The 21,925-nt window shown below is 45.2% G+C and overlaps 1 protein-coding gene across 2 annotated transcripts in view; it reads right to left on the bottom strand.

Annotated features, from left to right (window-relative positions):
• Positions 1-2,126: 2,126 nt before the first annotated feature.
• Positions 2,127-21,925, bottom strand: part of SOCS7 (suppressor of cytokine signaling 7) — a 32,211-nt gene continuing 12,412 nt past the window's right edge. For both annotated transcript variants that reach the window (XM_041725894.1, XM_041725895.1), the window contains 5 exons: positions 21,471-21,639; positions 18,625-18,753; positions 11,928-12,063; positions 11,329-11,479; positions 2,127-7,839 (listed from right to left, as the gene is read on the bottom strand). In XM_041725894.1, coding sequence (XP_041581828.1) covers positions 11,359-11,479; positions 11,928-12,063; positions 18,625-18,753; positions 21,471-21,639 — 555 coding nt within the window. In that variant the 3' untranslated portion in view covers positions 2,127-7,839; positions 11,329-11,358. The remainder of the gene's footprint in view (positions 7,840-11,328; positions 11,480-11,927; positions 12,064-18,624; positions 18,754-21,470; positions 21,640-21,925) is intronic.

Here is a 21,925-nt window from a genome sequence, read left to right as displayed (position 1 = left end):
AGGCTCCGTCCCTCCCAGACCAGAGGTCATAATGGGCATGACAGGCAAGCAGGCAGACGTGTGGACAAGTAACAGAAGGAGCATTTGTTTGGCCACAAGCAGCTGGTGGAAATTCCAGTGCTGACCCCAGAGTGAACCCTTGAGGGACAAGTTTCCAGATGAAAAGAGTGACAGGTAAGGGTCCTCCAGCGTGAGGGAGGCAAGAGAAGGGATGCCATCCTCTGGGGACACAGCATGTATCATGACCGGAGTGCAGCCTATGTGGCAAGGGAAGGAGAAACAGCCTTGAATGGCAAGTGGAGGAGTTAAAATTTTCTTCTCCAGGATGAGTCATCCATGATTTTTGACTAGGGCAGTGACCAGAGCGTGTTTTTTCTTCTGAAGAACTTTTTAGAAGGACTGGAGAGGGGATCCAGAAAGCAGAAAGAGTAGCTGGGAAGTTGCTGGAATTGTCCAGGTGAGGAGAGGAATGTCTAAATTAGGACATGGCAACAGAGGCCAGAGGCACGATGAAGTCGCATCTTAAATCAGCGCATCGTTGGAAATCTTGGAAGGGACTCCGCTGAGAGGTCAGCCTAACTCCACTAATGCCTCTTCAGAGCTGGAGTCAATGCCTGTGCCTTTGGCTGAGCGCCAGAGGAATCAGAGGATTCTGATTCTCCAGAATCCACACCACACAAGCAGGCACTTGAGTCCTTATATACAAGATGCTCACACTACGAGAGGCTGGAGGGAACCAAGACAGACGGAAAAATCCGTTTTCTCAGCTCGCCCTCATCCTCATCCTTGGGGACACACATGCTAGAAGGATGGGAAGGGTGGGGGGGCCGCTCTCTTGCACCAGCACCACCTGCTGCAAGCTTGCAATGAAATTCTGGTCAGGCAGGTGCACAGCCAGGCACAATTAAATGGCCAAGGAACACAGGGGGTGACAGCTGTGGTGTCAGGTGTAGGGGGTGAAGATGATGGCAGGTGCCCGTTTTATTTATTTGGGGCTGTTACCAAAAGATTGCCTCTCCTTCTATGGGCTTTATCACTCAAGTCAGAGGCTCCAGCACCTACCTTTCCTAACAAACCTGACAAGTCATCACGACTATGAAGTCATCACGAACAACAATGCTGGTCTGAAATGGCGAAAACCTGCACCTCTACTTCGAAGAAATGCACACCAACGCTCTTGCCTGCTGGTGTGAGCAGAGTCCTTTCCAATGACAACTGCGTGCAAATGGTGGCCATTAGGGCATCTGAATTGCTCGCTCTGAGTTAAGCATCTTCCCTTGTAGTGTTGTTTGCCCTTCATTGCTTGGCACACCTTTCCTTATCAAAACGGAGAAAACTTCAGTTAGGAGTTCTCGCTGTCATAGAAGGGCTATCAGAATTGATACACCATCTCATCCTCACTCAGACCAGTGGCTGGAGGATGAGCTGACTGGGGCAGGTGGGGATTCTCAGACTCCTCGGCCCCGGGAGGCACTTCTTACCAGTCCTGTCCTGTGAAAACGCAACTGCCCCCAACTGGGTTTTAGCTCATGCAGTATGCTTCCTGCTCTGAGGATGCAGGGGATTTGTAGGAAATTCCCCCCAATGTGCCAACGTGGTACCATGGCCCCTGAAGTGGGGGACTTGGAGAGGGATTAGGTGGCAAAGTGAAGAGGGGAGGTTCCAGTGGCTCGGAGTACACACGGTTGCCAATTGGAGAACTATTCTGTTCCCTTTCTCTCCAGAGGCACTGGGCTGGCAAGGCAGGAGGGGATGCAGGTTAAACTTACAGAAACCTCATCTGCCATCCTAGGGAAACACGGGGACTGACCGCTGGCTGGGGTGACATGTATACTCTCCCTAGCCACAGTCCCACACCACTGCTCACCAACCAAAAGGTCACACACTGGAATTCTCCTGAACCTGCTGGGGAAGGAGAAAGCAGCTTCGAGCAATGGCCTTGGCCTGGGGAACTTCCAACATCTCTAATTCTGACAAGACCAGTTCTGGATGTGTCCAGCTCGGTGGACAGCATGGAGATGGCCCAGTCACCAGGGGTGGGTCATGTGACTTTATAGGGCTGGTGGTGGTGCGAGGAGTCACAGGAGATGGAAGGATTGACAAACACGAACCCAAATCACATGAAGTAATTTCTAAACATTTTTATTTCAAATCTCTTTTCACCCTTCCCCAAAAAGACATGGGTCAGTACAGCAATCATAAAAAGGAGATACAAACACAAGAGTCAAATGTCTCCCGCACTGACACTTACAAAAAACTGGGAGTTGTACATGGGGTTTCCAAACAGGACCTGCAGCAGCTACTAACGTCCCTTTATAAGAGTCGAACATGCCTATTAATACAGTATATACAAACACCCCGTTCTGGAACTAATCTACAGGGACATCCCAACACCCACCCGTCTATCCCCAGAAAAATACCAAAACACACCCAAAGTGCATTTGTTTTGTTTATATCAAAACATCTTTTCCTTTCCCCACCCACCCACAGACCCTCCCACCCCATTTAACATTGGCCTGCAAGTCTATTTTAACCATTTAGTAATTTTTTATAGTTTATGAAAATAAATTATACAGCAACTATTTTAATAAATTAAGCACAAAAAGGGGAAGGTGAGGAGGAAAACTAAACAGGAAGACAAAAGCCAGGCCACGCTTTGGCTTGGAGGAGGGCAGGGTGGCAAACAAGGACAGAGGTGGTTGCAGGGGGTGTGGCTCCCCTTCTGGTGAAGAAATGGCAACCACTCTGAGCCCAGAATGACACCCCTCTTCATTGAGTTTCTTAAAAACAACCAAAAAATGTACAGCAGTGGCTGTGCCACAGGCAGCACCAGTTTGGGCATTCCAATGGCCGGCCTGCCCACAGAGCGGTGCCTGGATAATGCTTGTCCCTTGGGAAAGGTTCTGGGCCTAACAGTGGGAGGCAGGTCCCTGTTCAAGGGAGCACCAGGGATGGAGCAGCCAGCCTGCCCGCCCCATCTGAGCTGGGCGGAGCAGTGTGTGATTTCCTGGGTTCTGATCAAGAGTGTCCTAAGTTTTCTTCACACTCTCTCTCCAGGAGCAAAGATTGCAGTCCAGCTGCAACCAGACACTCATGCCTTCCCCCCTGGGCTGGCTGCTTTTGACCTGCCCAGTCATGCCTCTGGGCACTTCGGAAGGAGGGAAGGAGGGAGTAGTCCCAGGTACCCTCTAACGGAGATGAGATGAGCACGAAGGCAAGTCACAGACTCCACATGCAGGACCCGCTTCCCAGAGGTAGATGGGAGTGGGAGGGGACGGGGAAGGGGTGCAGAGGACAGGATGGGAAACAGGAGGACAGTGGGCCGGCACCTACCAGGAAGGTCGAGAAGCGATGAAAAGGACAAAGACAGTATGGAATCTGGATGTAGAGAAAGGTCTTTCCCTGGCAGATTAGAGAATCAATATTTTAAATACAATTCTTTACTGTTTTTCTACCTGTAGCACCTGAGTCCCCAGTGCTTTCATCGCTATGGTCCACACCCCACCTCACTCCTCCCAAGGCTTTGCTCTCCCATCTTCTCAAGGCCTCCTGTCCTTTTGTGCTGAGCATGAAGGCTCCAAGGTCAAAACAGGATAAGTCACGGGGACTGGCAGACTCGACTTTGCCTTCTTGAGCTTTGAAGCCCACTAACCCTATAGCTATCATGGGTGGAGGGAGCCACGCTTCGCTTTTTTTTTTTTTTTTTTTTTAATAAAAAAGATTTTACTCCCCAGGAGCAAATAAATCATTTTGAACTACTGATAAACACTGCTGCAGTGAAAAGAAAGATGGCTACATGTATGCAATAGCACAAATTCAGTGTAAGAACAGCTGTGTTGACAATTAGAGATAAAAATCACTTAGCCACCCCCCACCCCCCCACAAACCAAACCAAGAGGATTCCCATAGGGAAAATGTCTAACTCAAAAGCTCCTCCCTTAGGGACAGGGGGCATGTCATTCTCTTAAAAGGGGAAAACAAATGGCAGGTCTCCCCACAGTGGAGATGCTTTCAACACTCCAACTGGTGGCAAGACTTCTGCAAATGTAGACATGCATGGACACCCAGACACACCCAGGCACGCGCGCACGCACACACACACACACATAAACACACTTTCAGACTTCCCACTATATCCCAGTGCCTAGTCCTCCATTTTCAGGGCTCAAAGCCAAGGGCGAGGCAGCAGGGCGGGGAACTGTCTAACCCAAGGGAAAAGTCTCTACTATCTCCATTTCCTGCTGGGACCCAAGGGCTTTAAGCAGCCTTGCTCTTCTGGGGGCCTAGGGTGAGGGCTGAAAAGATAGGTACCCCAGGGCACCCAGCTCTATTTCTAGGCTCTCACGCCTGGATGTGCAAGCACTCAGCACATTTCTTGCTCCCCAGTTCTTCCTGGATGTACCCTGTAGGGGTGCTTGCAGCCTCCTCTGCATCATTCCCAGCCTCAGTGAGGGCCAACACCATCACCAGGTGAAAGGAAGGAAAGGAGGAGTAGAAACCATGATGATGAGCTCCCCTCTCAGAAGCCTTCATGCTACGGGGGGCAGCTCCCCTTCACTAGATCTAGGCACAGGCTAGCCACCTGGCCCAGGCCATCACTAATGGTCCTGAACTCCCAGTTACTGCCCACTTACCTAGTCCTCCTAGCAAAGCCCCACCCTCCTTACTCTGTGCTCCTGCCACAGCACCCGAATTTCAAGTAACAGCAGATTGTAGCAGTAGTTGTCACTTGGCTCACAGCGGCTCACACTTGTCCTGAGGAAGGTTACAGTAGATAAATCACTAACAAGTAAGGGTCACACAGATAAGGACCCATTAACAACTTTGAAATCAGTGATGGGTCCCTGGAGGTGAGAACCTTTTCTAGTTTGTGACTTTAAAATACAACAACCAAAAAAGGAATAATGAGTTCCCTCTGTGGACTGCATTTCAATTAGCCCAACACAGAACTGGCAAAGGAGGACTGGGCCCAGCCTGGAGAGATGAAGGGGATGTGCTGTTCTCTCTGCTCTCTGCCCCACTCCCGCCTCTTCCTCCCCCTCATCTCCCGATGGAGCCTGTCATCTTGTGAAACTCTGTCCTGCATCCCACTCTACTGAGGAAGAACTAGGCTATAGCCTGGGCCATGACTAGCATACAGACGAATCATGGACATGGGGACACATTACCCTTTCCCAGGAGGAGAAAGAAGGATGCTGGTGAGGTTGGGGCATGCCTCCTCAGCTGGTTTGGTTCTGGATCTGACTGTAGAATTCCCCAGTGGAAAGCCTTGGTACCACTAGGGGTACAATGGCTCTGCCTCCCTCCCCAGACTGTGCTGAGGGCAGTGAGGTCCCTGCCCATGGGCGGGAACCAGCTGACTTCTGGCTTTGGGTTCCACTTCACCATCACAAGCCCTCAGCACTCACACTTGCTTGATGACTAGAAAGTTTCCGTCTAAACCACGGCACTGAAGAGTAACTGACACTGCTGCTCTAACCTGGTGCTGTGTCCTGTTCAACACATTCCTCAGATTTCTGCTTCCATGATTTTGTTCATGTGTTTCTCATCTCACTGTCCTACCTTTGCCTAGGACCCAAAGCCTCACAGCCACAGAGCTCTCCCAGACTATCTGATCTACTCTGATCTTACCCATCTCAATTTCTTTAAAGAGAGCCCTTGATTTTTTGTACTGCACAGAGTCATTCTCCCATTGCTTCATGTGTAGCAGTCACCTAAAAGCTCCCTTAAGCCAGACATCATGTCTTTCCCCTCTTGTGTTTTCCATAGTATCTAGCCCAGAATCAGGCAAACACATTAAAACACAGTTGAAAAGAATTTCAAAATTATGGGTGGAAAAAAAAAAAGCCCCCAAACCCAAATAGCTGCACATGAGCCACTCAAGGATCCCTATGGATTGCAGACTATAGGCTCTAGAGCTGGGTGGCACTTTCTGCATGATGGCAAGTTAATCTGCACTCTCAAGAGGCAAGACTCACGGGGTAAGCCAATTTCTGGGATCACTATTTTCACTGGTTGGTAATACTACCATGGAATCCAAGGAAAGAAGAGGTACTTCATGACAAATCAGAGGTGGGCTGTGTTTATGCTACAAAGCTCATTTTGTGGGCCACATCTTTACAGGCAGCTAATAATGCAAGTTTCTTTCCTGCTCTGCTACAAGCAGGAGGACTGGTCATTCCATGCAAGACATAAGGCAGAAGGCCAATGCTTCCAGATGAGGCAGTCTTTTAAATTACCAAGACACTGGGACCTCATCCCAAACCATCAGGAAACCACAAACCTGAAGATATTATTTATCTCATGAGAAGAGGCAGATATAAGCACAGGGGAACCAAGAGAGGCAGTCTAATGGAACATTTACTACAAAAGAGCAATAAAGACCCAAACAGCTCAATTTTCACATCTTAACAGCAAACCTCTCCCAAGAGTAACTCTGCAGAAAAGCAAACTCATAATATTACATGACTTGACAATGGCTCACTTCAGAAAAACTCAAAGAGCACTGGAAAGCACCTCCCTCCTCCTCCACTTCCACCTGGAAGGTGGGCAACTCCCACATCAGCATTTGACAGACTTTCCAACAAACAGGGGGCAAATGGAATCTGACTCAGGAAAATGCATGAGTTGCTAGAGAAAAAACATAGGAAAATAAAAAAGCCCTTGCTACCTCCTGTCCCAGAAGTGGGACAACAGTGATAAACCTAAACACATGAGATGCAGTACTCTCCTCCTCACTGATCCAAAGACATTCCATTAAGGCTGAGACACAGGAGAGCTTCTCCTCAGAAGAGCACTATCACAATAGCTTCGTTTCTCACCATCCTCCATATTCCCTCTCACTAGCTGACAGACATATGGAGGTAAGTAACACTGACTCCTAAGTCATGGGTACAGTCTGCCATTAAGAATCTGGAAGCATGCTCCATTAACTTTAGCAGCTCATGATTAGGGCTCTCAAGTGCTCAGGTGATGAAAAAATCGATTGCCTTGACAGCTGGCAGAAGCAATAGGAATGATGTTACCATGATCAGAGTGAAATGTACAGTTATCTAAGGGGGCAGGGTGGAGGGTGGAAGAAGAATGGGACTGACTTGAGGTCACAGAATTCAGGAATTCAGGAAGACAAAACGAACACGGCTTCTATGAGAGGCGATTCTGAAATCAGGTTCCTAAACCTTAAAAGGAAAGGATGTGAGGAGTCACTACTTTCCCCAGCAGAGGCCCTTTGCCAGTCTTTGTCCAGCAATCTTCTTGTCCAGACTACTCACCCTCTCTTCTTTCCTGCTCCTACTGAAGCAACTCATGCTTAAAGAGAAGCAGATCCTCATCCCTTAGAAACTCCCAACTTGATATGTGCTTCTGACTCTTTCTCTTCCCTTCTTCAAGGTCAATGGTGAACACTTGCACTCTGCCTTTGGCACCAGCTGAATGACCGTCACTGGCAATCCCTCCCCTTCCCTCCCTCAGACCTGGCTCACCCTTGGCACCACTTCCAGTCCAATGGGCACAAACCCCAGCTGCCTTTAAAGGAAGTTTTCCATACTGAGAAATGCAAATATCCAAAACAAAACTTCTAAAAAAGGAACAGTGTTGAGACTTCTTCCAGTGTTTCAAGGAGCTTGTCCAGTTCCAGGATACCACAGGGGCTGGAGGTGAAGAGGTGAAGCCCCCGCTCAGAGAGTGTGGTTGTGTGCTTCTCCCAAGCCCCAGGGCTGCAGGGGAACCAAAGTCTTTGCACGGAGGATCTCAGCCCTTCCAACTCCCTCCTTTCTCCTTGCTCCCTCTTCCACAGTAGCTTCATTTGGTTCTTCAAAACTGGAGCTTGGCAACAAATGCCTAGGTGCAAGAGGGAAAAATTAGAGCAGCTCAATGGAGCGGAACCAAATGGAGAACAGCCCAGCCTCTGGAGGTGGAAAAGTACAGCTCAAAGGGAGAACTGGAATCTGGATAGCCAAGGCTCCCACAAATGCTGGTGCTGGCTCAGGATAAGGAATGGCATTTGCTGGGGACATGAGCAGCCCATGATGTGGACACCAAACAAAGGTCCTAAAATTACCAATATATTCTAGCATATTTCCTAACTTCTCTTTCCTTTTCCTTTGCCCGTTAATTTTCCACTCTTCCCCACTTCTTTCCTGAGGCTCATCTGCTCCAGGCACTTAAAAAAAAAAAAAAAAGAAGAAGGGCACCTGGGTGGCTCAGTCAGCTGAGTGACCGACTCTTGATTTTGGCTTGGGTCGTGGTCTGAGGCTCGTAAGACTGACCTCAGCGTGGAGTCGGCTTGATGTCCCTCCCCCCACCACCAACACACACACACTCCTGGTTCGTCTCTCCCCGACACACCCCACTCTCATTCTCTCTCTAAATAAATAAAATCTTAAAACAAAATTGGAGTAATCCCTGGTGAGCCCAGCTAGAAATAGCCGTAAGTCTCTGCAGCTTCTGGCTATTGAAGAAGACTGACATATAATCACAAAGACCATATCAGTGGCTTCTACTCCCTGATTTAAGGGCATCGTTCCACATGTTACTTGTATACTGACTCCAAGCACCCTGACATGAAACTCCCCAGGTAAAAAAATAAAATAAAATAAAATAAAATAAATAAAATAAAATAAAATAAAATATAAAATAAATAAATAAAATAAAATAAAATAAAATAAAATAAAATAAAATAAAATAAAATAAAATAAAATAAAATAAAATAAAATAAAATAAAATAAAAAAAGAAACTCCCCAGGTAACAGCACACAAAGACCAAGTGGACCATTCAGAACTCCCAAATTAAAATCAGCCCGACCAACATGAAGTCATAAGGGCCAAATTTCACAACATAAAGACGTCTCCCTTCAGGAGTGTTACTTCCCATTTTTCTTTCTTTTTTTTTTTTTTACTTCCCATTTTTCTAGGAGCCCTAAAGTTTCAATCAGGAGTGAGGACAGCATAATGCTTATTCTTTGCCACAGGCAACAATCCTGGTGTCACACACAGCAAAGAGACCCCAAGAGTCCAGTTTAATCCTTTGCCAGTACATGACCACCCCCCATACTCACAGCCTGTATGCTTACTGGACCCCTTACCCAAATGCTCTACTCCCAGATCCTCTCCTGGCTGACTCCTTGATACTCAGATCTCAGCTGAAATGACACTTCTTCACAAGGGCCTTCCCTGATCATCCAAACTTGAGTACCTCTATCCCACCACTGATCACTAAACTTCATCAGGTTTTAGTCCTCATTAACACGTACAGTCAACTGAAATTAGCCTATTCACTTCTTTACATGTTTTCAGTCTGTCTTTCCTCATGAGAACTGCAGGTGAGTGAGCTCAGGACTACAGACTACCTGGCTCAGCATGCTCTTCCCAATCCACATGGATACTTAACAAGGGGGCAGTGCTGCTGAATGCACAAACAAGTGGGGAGCTCACTAGGGCCTGTGAAAGACAATTCTGCCTTTGGACCTGTGAAAGCAGTTCTTCTATAGTGGGACTAAAGTCAAACTCCTTCTACCTTAAATCCATTGTGATTCTTGTCCTGCCCCTGCACACATGGAGTAAGTGTAACTACTCCTCCTCTGTCCTGCTTTCAGCCAGCAAGCCCTGCTTTTTTTTTTTTTTTTTTTAATTCATAGAGACAGAGAGAGGCAGAGACACAGGCAGAGGGAGAAGCAAGCATCATACAGAGAGCCTGACATGGGACTCGATCCAGGGTCTCCAGGATCATGCCCTGGGCTGCAGGCGGTGCTAAACCGCTGTGTCACGGGGGCTGCCCAAGCCCTGCTTACCCCAAAACTTCTCTGCTCCATGTTAGTTACTTATTCCCCAGACACTGAAGCTGGGAGCCACCCCCACCATGCTGAGCCCACCTCTGAATGTGCTGTTTGGGAGGGTTCCTCCTGAGGCACAGCACCCGCAGAGGTGGTGCTCTAGCTAACAAGTCCTAAGTACTCCACAAGGATGCGTCTGTGTAGGCGTGCCTCCCTGGTTCTCTCCTATCTTCCCATCCTAATTTCAACTGCAAAGCCACCAAGCAGAGACATCCTCCTAGATATCAGAACATTTTGATGTTTTAGCAGTTGTTTCCAAGGGCACACAATTTGCATGTAATTGAAGATATGACAAGAGATTGTACACCCAGTCTGGGATGCATTAAATTAAAGCTCTGTAGCCTCCCAGAGTTACGATTTCTTAATTTCTCTTCTTTCATTCCATCTCCCCTTCTTCATCCTTTTAGCCCAGTTCACATGCTTTCCCCCAATAGGATCAGGGACTTCCAGAGCTAAGAGGGGAGGCCACGGCCCATGAAAACCCGAGGGGCGTAACACCAGTCATCATGCTCTCCAGTTACAAAGAAAGCAGAGAGCACAGAGAGATGAAGACTCTCTTCATCCGTAAGAAAACTCTATGGGTTTTCCCCTTAGTTTGTATCATGTGGGAAATGGCACTGAGGAACAGAGAAGGCTAGAGGAGCAGCAGACATATTCAGTGCTTCAAGAGGACAGTCTACATGAACAGGAGAGACAAGGGGTCATCACAGCTGGCAGATCGCGAGAATGTCAGGTCTTGCATGTAACCCACACTACCAGAATCACAGCTCTCTGGCAATTTTGTTCTCTACTCACTTCACCTCTATCTTTAAATGCTCCCATGAAGGCAGCTTAAAAGACTAATTAGAAGCAATCTGCACAAACCAGTATTCCAAGATATTTAATGGGGAAAATACACGAGGAGAATTCAGTTAATGTAGCAACGTAATGTAGCAATGTAAAGGGCCTCTTAGATAAATGAATTCCTTAGCTGATGCACTTATTCTTTTCAATAATTTACTCTTCAGTGGTCCAGATGGAACTCTAACTAGAAGAGTGAGCTTGTTTTCCTCACCCACATTCCAAGCCATGGGACATGGGAGTTCTCACTGAAGTGCATGCCTGTTGCAATTAAAGACATGTTTGCGTTCTCTTTCATGACATTTCCCTCCCTTTTGGTTTCCTGTTTTAATGTCATTTGTGCAACAGCAGGGAGATTGGCCAAAGTATGAGAGAAGGCTGCACATTTAGCTACGTTTATGTGTCCTCCCTTCTTGTTTATATTCAATAATTAGCTTGCACATCGATTGGCAAATACTTTTTAAGCCCCTCATGTCTATCTGCTTTTCTCCCATGATATACCCCGATGGGGACCCCATTAACAGATCCGGTGACTCTCTGGGCAGATGCCTGGATTGGAAATATACATATAGGGTGTGGGAAGGGGGGCAAGGCCCACCACATGACAGGAACTGTCCCAGGAAAGACCTGGCTGGACAGTGAGGCAGAGAGCTCATACCCTTGGCGGCGATCAGCAGGGGGCCCCTCGCTACGTGGAGGGTTCAACCTCTTGCTTCTGTTTGGAAATGAGCTGCGCTTCCTTTAGAGACAGGTATACCTCTTCCTGAGGATCATAGTAGTAGAACTTTCGGATATAAGAGATCAGAGGTCTGTGAAAAATACAAGAAGGATTAAGTGTTATTTACAAAGACCATAAACAAAAGACCACCTTTGTTCAACCCTTCCTTCTTCCCCAACCCCTATATGGCTGTGACTACACAAAAAAACTCTGCCCACCTAAGAAACTTCCCACATTCTTACTTGCTATAGTTCCGTTTCCCTCCCTCTTACCACCTCCATTCCAGTCTTTGTAAAGACTGCAGAAGGGAGGCTCACGCTCACACACACACACACACACACACACACACACACACACACACCTTCCTCCCTTCTAGCTGCCATGTGATACTTCTAGAGTTAGGTGCTAAGACACATGAGAAAAGAAAGGAGGGTGTCGTGAATAGCGCCAGGCTCTGCCTGTGCAATCAGCTGGCAGGTCTCACTCACATTTCTAACTAAGCCTCCATTCCTGCCCCAACCCGAAAGACCCCATTGTACTTAGGCAGTGGGAGATCCGGGATGTGATCTATCCGGACGAGCTGTCGGATTCGGAATCTGCAAAGGTGCTGGAGGGATTTGACATTGCTGAATCTAGACACTGGATAGAGCAGCTGGACTGGAGTTGGTGGTAGTCCTTCAAGAATGAAAACCAAGGACATATTCAGAAGGAATAATGCAGCTAACTACAACTTATGAAATAAATCCAGGGAAGGGAAATAGGGTTTCTTTATAGTTCGCATGTTCGTTCTGTGCAAAAGCTCCCTTCCACAAAGAACTGGTGATTTCCATTTGCAGAAGCATTACCACTAATATTTCACTCAAGAGACTCCATTCTCCTCTGCCAAGGGCCTCCCTAGCATGACTCTTAACAGCTGAGAATCTAGCTCTTTAGAATAGCCCATGCTAGAGAGCATTAGGCTCTCCATGAAAAGTGAGAATCAAAGCATCCCTGCTAGGAATGGGAGATACTTATAGGGCACATCTAGCAGCATCCTGAAGGAGAGAACTCAGGAAGGCTGCTCAGAGGGGTCCCCGGCCAATTCCAACTAAGAAGCTGTTAAGTAGAAAGCAATGGCTAGGATCAAGTCTACAATCCTGCACTCCTGCCATTTACTTCAAGCCAGGACAAGTGGGTTTAACCACCTCTTATTTCCCACACTGTGCCCCCACCCCCCACCTCCTCCCATCCTTCTTGCTCCTGAAATTCTAGGCTGGGTCCAGGAACAGAAAAAAAAAAAAAAAAAAGAAAGATGATGCTTTTAATAGGAAAGCGACTATAGTAGCTTGGGCAAGCTGGAAGAGTAGCACTCAGTGCCAAAGTGCCTGCTGCCTAATGCCAACCAGGCCCAATGGGACACACCCTGGTTTCATCAGTATCAGAAGGTTTGGTGCTGGGAAATTCCAAGCCCCAAGGGTCAATGCCACAGAACAGAGACATCCACAATGGCAGGAACACTTAAACCAATTCAAGGGAACAAAGAATATCCTGGTTTCAAGAAACAAAGAGCCTGCAGAAGGTAAATAAGCAAACTGCTCTCAGAAAGAATGAGTTGCAAAATCTTTGAAAGAATTCTTTTCTCAGTCACTGTCCTCTCAAAATTCTGCAGACACATCTCGTTGGAAAATAACATATATATGTTTTTACAGTTTAATTTCCAGTGTTTTTAAAATTTGGTTTGAAGGTGTGAGAAGAAAAACTTAAAGCTTGCAGATCGTCTCCCAAAGCCTTTGCATGGTAATTGGTAGTGGACTTTCTAAAAAAGAAAAAAGTTAAAATACTATGATACTGTTACTAAGCAAGCAAGCATGACTTAAAAACATTTAACTCACTTAGTCTTCAAACTATACTTTGAGACAGGTATCTCTATTATCCCCATTTCACATATGGAAGAAGCTGAGGCTTACTGGGCTCAGAGAACTTGCTCGCCACACAGAACCAACAAAATTGACCTGCCATGAGCACCTCCTTTGTCTCATGAAGAGCTGGGTCCACAGAACCTCAGAGGGTTTTTCTAGGTGTCTCCCCAGAGCACTTGCCCTTCTGCTGTCCACGACAGTCCCAGCACTTTGATGCATGACTGGTCTCAGTCCACTCCTCACTCCTATTCCTTCAGTCCTTGGCCTTACACCTTGAAGCACTTAGCCCTCCTCCACCTGTATGGTTGGTCCTTTCCTCTCACATACAGTTTAAAAAAAAAAAAATCACACTTTCTCCCTTGAATATATTTAAACTCAAGTGGTTTTAAAATGGTATTGGGTTCAAAGGCCTCTTTGAATTTATACCCTCTCTTATATGTTTACAAAATATTCTTTAGTAAATTAAACTATGGCAAACAGAAAGCTTTTGGGGGTGGGTTGTAATAATGCTAAATTCAAAATGATGTTTCAGAGATAAAATTTATGAATCTATTTATTCCCAAAGACACAGTACTATCGGACTTGTGCTTAAAGATATCAGGATAATAAGCAGCATAAAATTATCCGATTGTCTGCCTACTTGAATTTTAATAACCATATATGCTTGCCTATTTAATTGTGTTACTTTTAGCCTTAGGTTGACAAATAGCAATTTGAAACCTGTTAATTCTCTGATATTCCCTCGTGTCAACCTGACCATTTACTGTTTGCCCCCTTACACAGCAAACAATTGGAGCTCACACAACCAGAACATGTTAATGGAAGAGGTTAGAAATGGAAATAAATCTGAGATAACACTCCAGGACAGCAGAAAGAGAGAGGGTGAGGTGAAATAGTGACCATCAGAAACCTTCCTTTGGTCCTTTATATCAAGGGTTTTGGGCACCAATCTAGCTTCTGGCCACTTCACTGTTTGTCCCCCCCAAAAGGACCAGATTAGGGGTGACAAATTTCTTCCAAGTTTGAACACCCCCTACACACAAGTCTTTCTGCCAAACCAAACTTCCCTGAAGACCAGAGTTATCCAGCCCAAAATGTCAATAGTGCTGAATTAAGAAACCCTGGGAAACAGTGAAGACCTGTCACTGAACAAATAATTATAAGATTAATGATGGTTACAAAAGAGAGATAAATTTCCTTAAGAGTTGTGCAATTCAAAGTGTGATTAAAAAATAAAAGGTATTGGGATTGCTGGCTGGCACAATTGGTAGAGCACACAACCCTTGATCTCAAGGCTGTGAGTTCAAGGCCCATGTTGGGTATAGAGATTACTTAAAAATAAAATCTTGAAAAAAAATTGTTTTTTTCTCTTCATGCACTTCACAGATGATGAAGATCCTCTCAACAAAGAAGGATATGCTCCTTTTGAGTTTTGGTTCTAACAGCATCAGGGGTTCCATACTAATCCAATCATACTCTCTTTTTGAGACTGCTGCATGGTGGTGTTAGGCATTTGGTTTGTAACTGTGGAATGCACCAGACTAAGATGCAAACAGTGATTTCAGTGACCATGCTCCACTACTAGGGAGAGAGAAGGGGGAAACCAAGATCAGGCGCCATCACTTTTATTTTCACTAAGGGTACCTCCCCTGATGCCAATTATTCCATTTATTCTAATTAATTTCCTTCCTTCTGTTCCTTACTTGCCACCATTCAGAACTTTCCATTAGTCCTAGCTTTATGATGCCTATGATCCCTGGCGTCCCTTTAACACCAGTCTGCATGGCCTGTTAGTGCAGCCAGCTCTAGTATTGAGCCAGAAAAAAAACCTGACTTTGAATCCTGGCTCTGTAACTCACTGTACCTCTGTGGTGTGTGTGTGTGTTTAGATAGGCTCCACACTAAGCCCAATGTGGGGCTTGAACTCATAACTCTGAGATCAAGACCTGAGTTGAGATCAAAAGTAGGACATTTAACCGATTAAGCCACCCCAGCTCCTCATTGTACCTCAGTTTCTTAATCCGAATGAATGAATGAATGAAAGAAAGAAAGAAAGAGAGAGAGAGAGAGAGAAAGGAGGGAGAGAGGGAGACTATGTGTCTCTTTAAAGGATTTTGTAAGGGAAATGAAATAATACCTGGCTCCTTGCAGGCATTCAGTTATCATCATCCCAAAGTCTCAATAAACAGGCTCCTTTCAGATTCTGAGTTAAAAATCCCTGGTGCAGGTTAAGAAAGTTTGACCTAGGGCAGCCCGGATGGTTTAGCAGTTTAGCACCGCCTTCAGCCCAGGGTGTAATCCTGGAGACCTGGGATCGAGTCCCACATCAGGCTCCCTGAATGGAGTGTGCTTCTTCCTCTGCCCCCACTCCCTTCTCTCTCTGTCTCTGATAAGTAAATTAAAAAAAAAAAAAATCTTAAAAAAAAAAAAAGAAAAAGAAAATTCGACCCAAATGCTAATGACTACCTCTTCTTCACACCAAGTCCCTGATAGAATCAACCTCACAGAAATACCTAGACTTTTATGACAAGCAAAGGACAACAAACAATGGTAAAGGAGAATATTGGCTTTGTCTTTTGTCCCAATCCTTCAAAGAGAAGTCACTTATGGTCTAGGAGTAAATATTAACTCTGCTTTGCCTTCTCTGTTTGATTATAATTTTAAGTATAAATAGATATCCTTTTTTTTTTTAATTTTTTTATTTATTTATGATAGTCACAGATTGATAGAGAGAGGCAGAGACACAGGTAGAGGGAGAAGCAGGCTCCATGCACCGGGAGCCCGATGTGGGATTCGATCCCGGGTCTCCAGGATCGCGCCCTGGGCCAAAGGCAGGCGCCAAACCGCTGCGCCACCCAGGGATCCCTAGATATCCTTTTTTTAAAGATTTTATTTATTTATTCATGAGAGACACAGAGAGAGAGTCAGAGACACAGGTAGAGGGAGAAGCAGGCTCCATGCAGGGAGCCCAATGTGAGACTTGATCCCGGGTCTCCAGGATCACACCCTGGGCTGAAGGCGGCGCCAAACCGCTGAGCCACCAGGGCTGCCCATAAATAGATATCCTATCTGTAGCATTCCTCACAGGTCCTAGAAAGACATCCTCCACTAATAAACACATTTCTGACTTCCTTATGTAGTCTCTACAAATCACAGCAAACTCAGATTTCAATCTGCTTGCTGTTACTTTTCCCCATTAATGGAGTGGTTAGTAAATAAAGCAGAGGATTTGGAGACTATTGAGCCTGGGTTTGAACTTTGACTTGAGCACTGATCAGCTAAGTGACTTTTTTTTTTTTTTTTTTTTAGATTTTATTTATGAGAGAGAGAGAGAGTACATGCAAGAGAGGGAGAGAGAGCAAGGGCGAAGGGAGAGGGAGTGGGAGAAGCAGACTACCTACTGTGGGGGCTCCATCCCAGGACCCTGGGATCATGACCAGAGCCCAAGACAGACAGTGAATGACGGAGTCACCAGGCGCCTCTGCAAAGTGACTTTTAGAGTAAGTAACTTCACATTTGAGCCTCAGCCTCACTTTCTTCACTGGCAAATGAAAATGGTCTTATCTATAACTAGACCAATCTATTAGCTAACTTTGGGTTGTTATAAAAATTATATTTATTCCTTTATTTTTAAAGATTTTATTTATTTATTTGACATAAAGAGAAAAAGCCAGAGAGCACAAGCAGGGGGGAACAGCAGAAGTGAGGGAGAAACAGGCTCGGAGGCAGGGCTAGATCCCAGAACCCTGGTATCATGACCCTAACCAAAGGCAGATGCTTAACCGACTGAGCCACCCAGGTGCCTCAGAGATGAGAGATGTTTAAATAAAGAATCTGACAAAGTAACTGGCACAGGATACAACACAGTTAATAAATAGTAGTAACTGTTACAAGTTCTAGCCCTTACCAAAGTTAAGAATCTTAGTTAAAATTTCTGCAGACACGGCACATTTGTACAAGGAAATGAGCTATACCAGAGGAGTCCAAGACTCCTCAAAGTCTCTCAAATACCCTACAAATAGATATATGCTGAGACTCCTCTGAGAAGATTTCCCTGGTTCACCCATAAACAGAGCTGCTTCCTTTGCCCTTGTCAATCACTGACCACCATGCCTTGTATTGAGTTCTACATGTGCCCTTGCCTTTATCTTCCTACCTATTCTCTCTCTGAGGCTATGAGATCTCTGAGGGTAGAGGTGTGGCTTATTTTTGATACTGAGTTACAGAATTAATGTTTGTCAAATAAATAATCTCTCAAAGTCACAAGCTTTAAAAATTACTAGAGTGTCAATTCCTGTAAGAAAGGATTCTAACTTTTCCCTTTAACCAAGTCAACTGCACGAGACCTAACTGTGTTGACAGCACTGAGGCAAATACGAAATGAAGTGAGAATTAATACAGTTCACACCCTGTCATGCCTTATTTAAATCATCAAGATTATAAAACACATTCCTGTAACCTGGCTCAATCCTGTTACTGATGTTCTGCCTGGGGCTCCCCTGGAACTTCTTTTTAGAGCAATTTCTTGGCACACAGTTTACTTAAGAATCTTAATTTGATTCACTGGGAATGCATGAAGTTCTCATTTTAAGTTATGTTTGAATCTTACAAATTCCTCAATTAATATGCTTGCCATTTTGCCTTTCCCCAACCCTATAAAATAAGGAGACAGACTCTTCCAAACCATCCCTTTTCTCCTTTCGGTAGAGATTATATAGATACCTCTCTACTTAGTGGGCAGAAAGACTATATAACCATACCAGCAAAGATGGGAACTTCCCAATCCTCCCAAATGGAGAAATGCCTTTATACTTAACACTGGTAGAGATATGAGATACAACAAGATCTATCTACATCTACTCTTTAATAGCAAGTTTAGTACAAATGGACAAAATCCACAGCTGACTGCCATTGAATTCAGTCTCCTTGACTCTCATCATGGCCTTTCTAGTGAATACTCTTTTACCTTCCCCATTCTCATAGAAACGGCCTATGCAAGTTGTCCCCTCTCTGCTTCACATGGAATTGTGAGATGGTTGGATTAGGGATAGGGACACACCTCTGAATGTTAAATATTCACATAGTGGCTGGACATCAGAGGTAGCATTTGTTTTCTCATTTGTGTGTTCAGAAAAGCAAAGATTCCTTCTCGGTATGTTGAAGGATTAATGTTTTAAGAGCAGGGGACTAACCACTGGACTCTAGGAAGAGTGGTTGCAATGGGAGCCAGGAAAAAAACTTCAAGTAAATGTGGCTTTTTCTAGGGGGCAGGGGGACATATTTTGATACTAGACTGCATCATACCCAAGTAAGTTAATTAATGTAACCATAGCCTTACCTGGAACCCTGGATCTCAAGAAATAGAGAAACTTCCCATTCTTGGAGTGCATGATGGCTCTCTTAATGAACTCCACCACTGATTGACAGCGGTCCTCAAACTTGGGATGACACCACAGGCTGAAAGTTCCTGCCATGGAAAATTAAAGAGAAGTAAAGATGTAAAAACTTACTTTTAAGGTATCTGGGAAGCTAACCTGAACATCTTAATGATTCTCAAGTCTGCGACGATAGTTTATAGGCAAGTTGTCAGACAAAGGTCCCTGAAGCCACCTGTTCCTGTTTGTTCCACAATTAATGGAAAGAAAGACATTGTGTTTAGTAAGACATTAGTGTGAACACTGATCTTTAAATCATATGTCATAAGAAAAGACTGCCATAGGAAAACCAAGTTTAAATGATGCCCTCTTCAGAAGATACTGTGTTCAAGCATTTACAGAATAGTCGAGACAAGAAAGGAAGATCAATTTTGCAAATCTCATTCATTCATGTGTTAGGCACAAAACATTAAATTCTAAGTCTTTTCTCCTTTAACTTTTATTTTTATTTTTTAAAGATTTATTTATTTATTCATTCATGAAATACACACACAGAGTGAGAAAGAGAGAGAAAGAAAGAGAAAGAGAGAGAGAGAGAGAGAGAGAGAGAGGCAGAGACAACAGGCAGAGGGAGAAGCAGGCTCCAAACAGGGAGCCCAATGCGGGACTCAGTCCTGGGTCCCCAGGATCACACCCTGGGCCAAAGGTGGCGATAAACCGCTGATCCACCTGGGCTGCCCCATTCTGTAACTTTTAAAATCAACTCTCCCCACCATGGTATGTTGCAAAGATCCCACCCCAAGTTTTAGAGTCCTAAAAGCAAAAGGGAATCTGAACTCCCATGACTAAAACCAAACCAAAACCTCCAAAAACTCAAGCATTAAATGCAAAGAAATTGCCTACAAAAGGGACAGAATCCAAGAGAACTACAGACTTGAGTCTCTCTAGTTACTCTCACAGTATCACTTAAAAAGATGAAGACAAATGCTCCATTGCAAACTGGCAACTGGGAGACCCACAAAGCTTCTATTAAAAATCCCATTTATTCAAGGAAGAAAGCCCCTTTGAACAATAAGTAACGAGAGCACCATTTGAAGGTTCTCTCGTTACCGGCCTCTCACCTATCAGGGACCTAGAGGTCAGGCATTCATTCCTCATTCTCATGGCCTAGTCAGTCGTCATTTTCATAGCCTTAAGAAATACTGCATTCTGGGATCCCTGGGTGGCGCAGCGGTTTGGCGCCTGCCTTTGGCCCAGGGCACGATCCTGGAGACCCAGGATCGAATTCCACATCGGGCTCCCGGTGCATGGAGCCTGCTTCTTCCTCCGCCTGTGTCTCTGCCTCTCTCTCTCTCTCTGTGACTATCATAAAAAAAAAAAAAAAAAAAAAAGAAATACTGCATTCTGAAATGCTTTAATTTGCATGGTGTTTTTCTGCTGGCTTGATTTTGGTCTTTGGGAATAGGAGGAAAGCAGGCAGCAGGCTACACCACAGCAAGCTAATTCTCAGGCCAGTGGACTGAAGGGCCTTTCTCTTCATGTACCTTTAAGGCAGGGGTGGGGACAGAGGAAACCATTGACAAAGCTGCACTGGCCTAATGCACTACTTCCTGCCTCACAGGAGAAGTGAACCAAGTAAATACCGCATGACATAGCTAAGAGCAGAAAAGGCCTGGTGGTGGCTGAAGAGACCATGCAGGAGGTCCTCACTTGTGATGCCATGTCTAACACAGCTTGTGTAAGACTGATCACATGTGGGTTGAGTCCCTGAAACTCCCCAAAGTTCTCCTCACTTTTTTTTTCTTTTAAAGATTTTATTTATTTATTCATGAGAGACCAGAGAGAGAAAGGCAGACACAGGCAGAGGGAGAAGCAGGCTCCATGCGAGGAGCCCGATGTGGGGCTCGATCCCGGGTCTCTAGTTGATTTTAAAAGTTAAAGAATGGGGCAGCCCACGCCCTGGGCCAAAGGCAGACGCCCAACAGCTGAGCCACCAGGTATCCCAAGTTCTCTCCACTTTAAAAATTTTTAACACAGGCAAATTTGACAAAGGATGGATTACCCAGCCCTGCCACCAATGATCATCATGATTTTCTGTCCCAGGTCAGAGACAGAATGCCACAATGCAAAGTCAGTCCAGACAGCAGGGTTGAAAGAATCAGCCTCTAGACGTGACCACAGCACTCAGCACCTGCTGACCACAAAGGAGGAGGTACCCCCAGGGAGGAAGACAGGTAGTCTAGAGCATGATGATCCCAAAGAGTCTCTGAGTTCTGCTCACTATTTTCTAAGAGACCACACAGGTGACCTAAAGAAATGATCACCGTGCTGCCTGGCAAGAAAACCTGATGTGATGGACTCTCAGACAAAGAAATTCAGCACAGGACAGTCCAAGGATCAACACTAAATTCTCTTCTTTGTGTATAGGATTTAATAGAAAGTCTCTCTAGATGTTGAGCCTAATTACGAACAGAGCTTGGGAGAGTTTGTGGAATGGTCCTAGCTTATTTTTTCCTTCTATTAGGAGAGTTCTACCAACTTTGTTCTGTTCATTTTGTTCAGGCTCTCCTCTTTCCAAGACAAAATGCTGAGAATACTTTTCCATAGAACCCTCACCTTCCTCCCTATCCCAGCCAACATCCCTTCTAGTGACTGAAACTAGTACCCATAACAACATTCAATGGAGTATGAGATTTCCTCCCTCTCTGTAGTCCACCTCTCTAAAATCTTCCCATGAGAAGGCCAGCTAGCAAGAATAGAGATTAGCACAGGGGAAAGAAAGCGTTCCTCAAACGGCAGCCTGTCTTACCTCTGTAGTGCTCCATTCTCGTGTGGTGGGTGATACCCTGTGACCGGAAACTGAGGCTCAGGATGTAACGAGGATCAGAGCTATCTCGTACCAGGAAAGAGCCATCTGGCTTCCCTTTCAGCTTCATCTCTGCATCTTCCCAGTTCATTGGTCCCCAGTACCAACCACACTATCAAAAATAAGAAGTGGTCAGGTACTTCACAGCACTGGGGAAACATGCACGTTTTCAGCACAATCTATTTTACCACAGAAGAACCACTCCCTTCCCACCACTTTCAAAATATTTTACTAAGTAAGAGTTGCTAAGGGCATCTTAACCATTAGCAATGAATAGCCGGCTCATTCTTTTAGCCCTCTAAAGTAACAATATAATAAGCCTACAATCCCATTAAGAAGGCCTAACCAAAAAAAGAAGAGGGAACTGGGTCAGTTAATCTGTCAAAGTCAGCCTCAAC

Source organism: Vulpes lagopus, chromosome 12, assembly GCF_018345385.1.
Source record: "Vulpes lagopus strain Blue_001 chromosome 12, ASM1834538v1, whole genome shotgun sequence".
NCBI lineage: Eukaryota > Metazoa > Chordata > Mammalia > Carnivora > Canidae > Vulpes > Vulpes lagopus.
Note: the sequence above shows the minus strand (reverse complement) of the source record. Positions and strands in the feature narration are given on the sequence as shown.